We start from the raw sequence: 1,598 nt of genomic DNA, 5'->3' as shown, positions 1-1,598 counted from the left end.
TAACTCATCCAACAAGTGCAGTGGGAAACAAGAGGCTCACTCCCTGAAAATGAGGCATACAACCTCCCAACACGTTCCCTTGTGGATCTGCAGTCATTGGAACACCTTCACCTCAACAAAAACACATTCAACTCCTGAGAAGGCAAAACCGTTTAAATCGTCCCGGCCTGTCTCCTCACAACAAGTTGAAAAGTCACCGTTATAAAAAAAGGAACGTCCAATAAATAAAAAAAAAGTGTATCTTTCAGATAACATTTTAATATAATATATATTTATATATATACAGGGCATGGTTCAATGTCACTGGAAAAGTATTACCCTCTTCCAACTACATCCTGAAGTGCATTTTCCTTTGAGATTCACTCTCCACAAAGTCTTGTACAAGGTCTTTGATGATTGTCAATGTCTTGTTGTCATTCCCCAAACTTGTTTTTGAAGGTTTCCCATCCTCCTTGCACTGGGTCAGAAATGTCTGTTTTTTTTTTCATTTAGTCCCCTTCAATGTCTCTTGCTCTTTGCCTTCCCCTTCCACACCCACCTTTGCCATTTTCCCTCCACCCCCTCCCCTCCCTGCCCCCATTCTGCCTCGCTAGTCCTCAGAGGTGACGTCAATGTCCTCGGGACTAGACTGTTTGGTGGCCAGTCTCCAGCGGTTGACATGATGGGAGCCTTTCTTTTTCTGCTGGGACTCAGGCCCTTCCTCTTCCAGCTTCTGACGCTTGTATTTCGTTCTCCTGTTCTGGAACCACACCTTCACCTGCCAGGGAAAGACATCACAGATTCAGACTTCAGACATAATATTTAAATTGTGGAAGAAAGAGACATGGAAATTGGCTTGGGCTGACAAGTGGCAAGTAACAGTCGAGCCGCACAAATGCCAGGCTATGACCATCTCCAATAAGAGAGTCACCCCTTGACATTCAACAGTGTCACTCTCACTGGACGCCCCACTATCAACATCCTGGCATTTACCATTCACCAGAAACTCAACTGGACTTACCACATAAACACAATGGCTACAATAGCAGGCCAGAGGTTAGGAATACTGCAGTGAGTACTCACCTCCTGACTCCTCAGAGCCTGCAAGGCACAAGTCTGGAGTGTGATGGAATACCCCCTACTTGCCTGGAAGAGTGCAGCTTCAACAACACTCAAGAAGCTTGACACCATGAAGGACAAAGCAGTGTTCTTGATTGGTACCATATCCACAAGCACGCACTCCCTCCACCACCAAAACTCAGTAGCAGCAGGGTGTACTATCATAGAACATAGAACAATACAGCGCAGAACAGGCCCTTCGGCCCTCGATGTTGCGCCGACCTGCAGCTCGTCCCCCTACACTATCCCATCATCATCCATGTGCTTATCCAAGGATTGGTTAATTCTCCATAAAGTGGCTGAGTTGACTACATTAGCAGGTAGGGCATTCCATGCCCTTACCACTCTCTGAGTAAAGAATCTGCCTCTGACATCTGTCTTAAATCTATCACCCCTCAATTTGTAGTTATGCCCCCTCTTACAAGCTGACGTCATCATCCTAGGAAAAAGACTTTCACTGTCTACCCTATCTAATCCCCTGATCATCTTGTATGTCTCTA

General features: G+C 45.7%; 1 protein-coding gene across 1 annotated transcript in view; it reads right to left on the bottom strand.

Moving 5' to 3' along the window:
- Positions 1 to 236: 236 nt before the first annotated feature.
- The window catches only part of emx1 (empty spiracles homeobox 1), a 49,974-nt gene continuing 48,612 nt past the window's right edge, over positions 237 to 1,598 (bottom strand). The window contains exon 3 of the mRNA XM_043689287.1: positions 237 to 757. Within this exon, the coding sequence (XP_043545222.1) occupies positions 590 to 757 (168 nt within the window). The 3' untranslated portion in view covers positions 237 to 589. The remainder of the gene's footprint in view (positions 758 to 1,598) is intronic.

This window comes from Chiloscyllium plagiosum, chromosome 1 (assembly GCF_004010195.1).
Source record: "Chiloscyllium plagiosum isolate BGI_BamShark_2017 chromosome 1, ASM401019v2, whole genome shotgun sequence".
Taxonomy (NCBI): domain Eukaryota; kingdom Metazoa; phylum Chordata; class Chondrichthyes; order Orectolobiformes; family Hemiscylliidae; genus Chiloscyllium; species Chiloscyllium plagiosum.
This window is presented reverse-complemented; position numbering and strand designations above follow the sequence as displayed.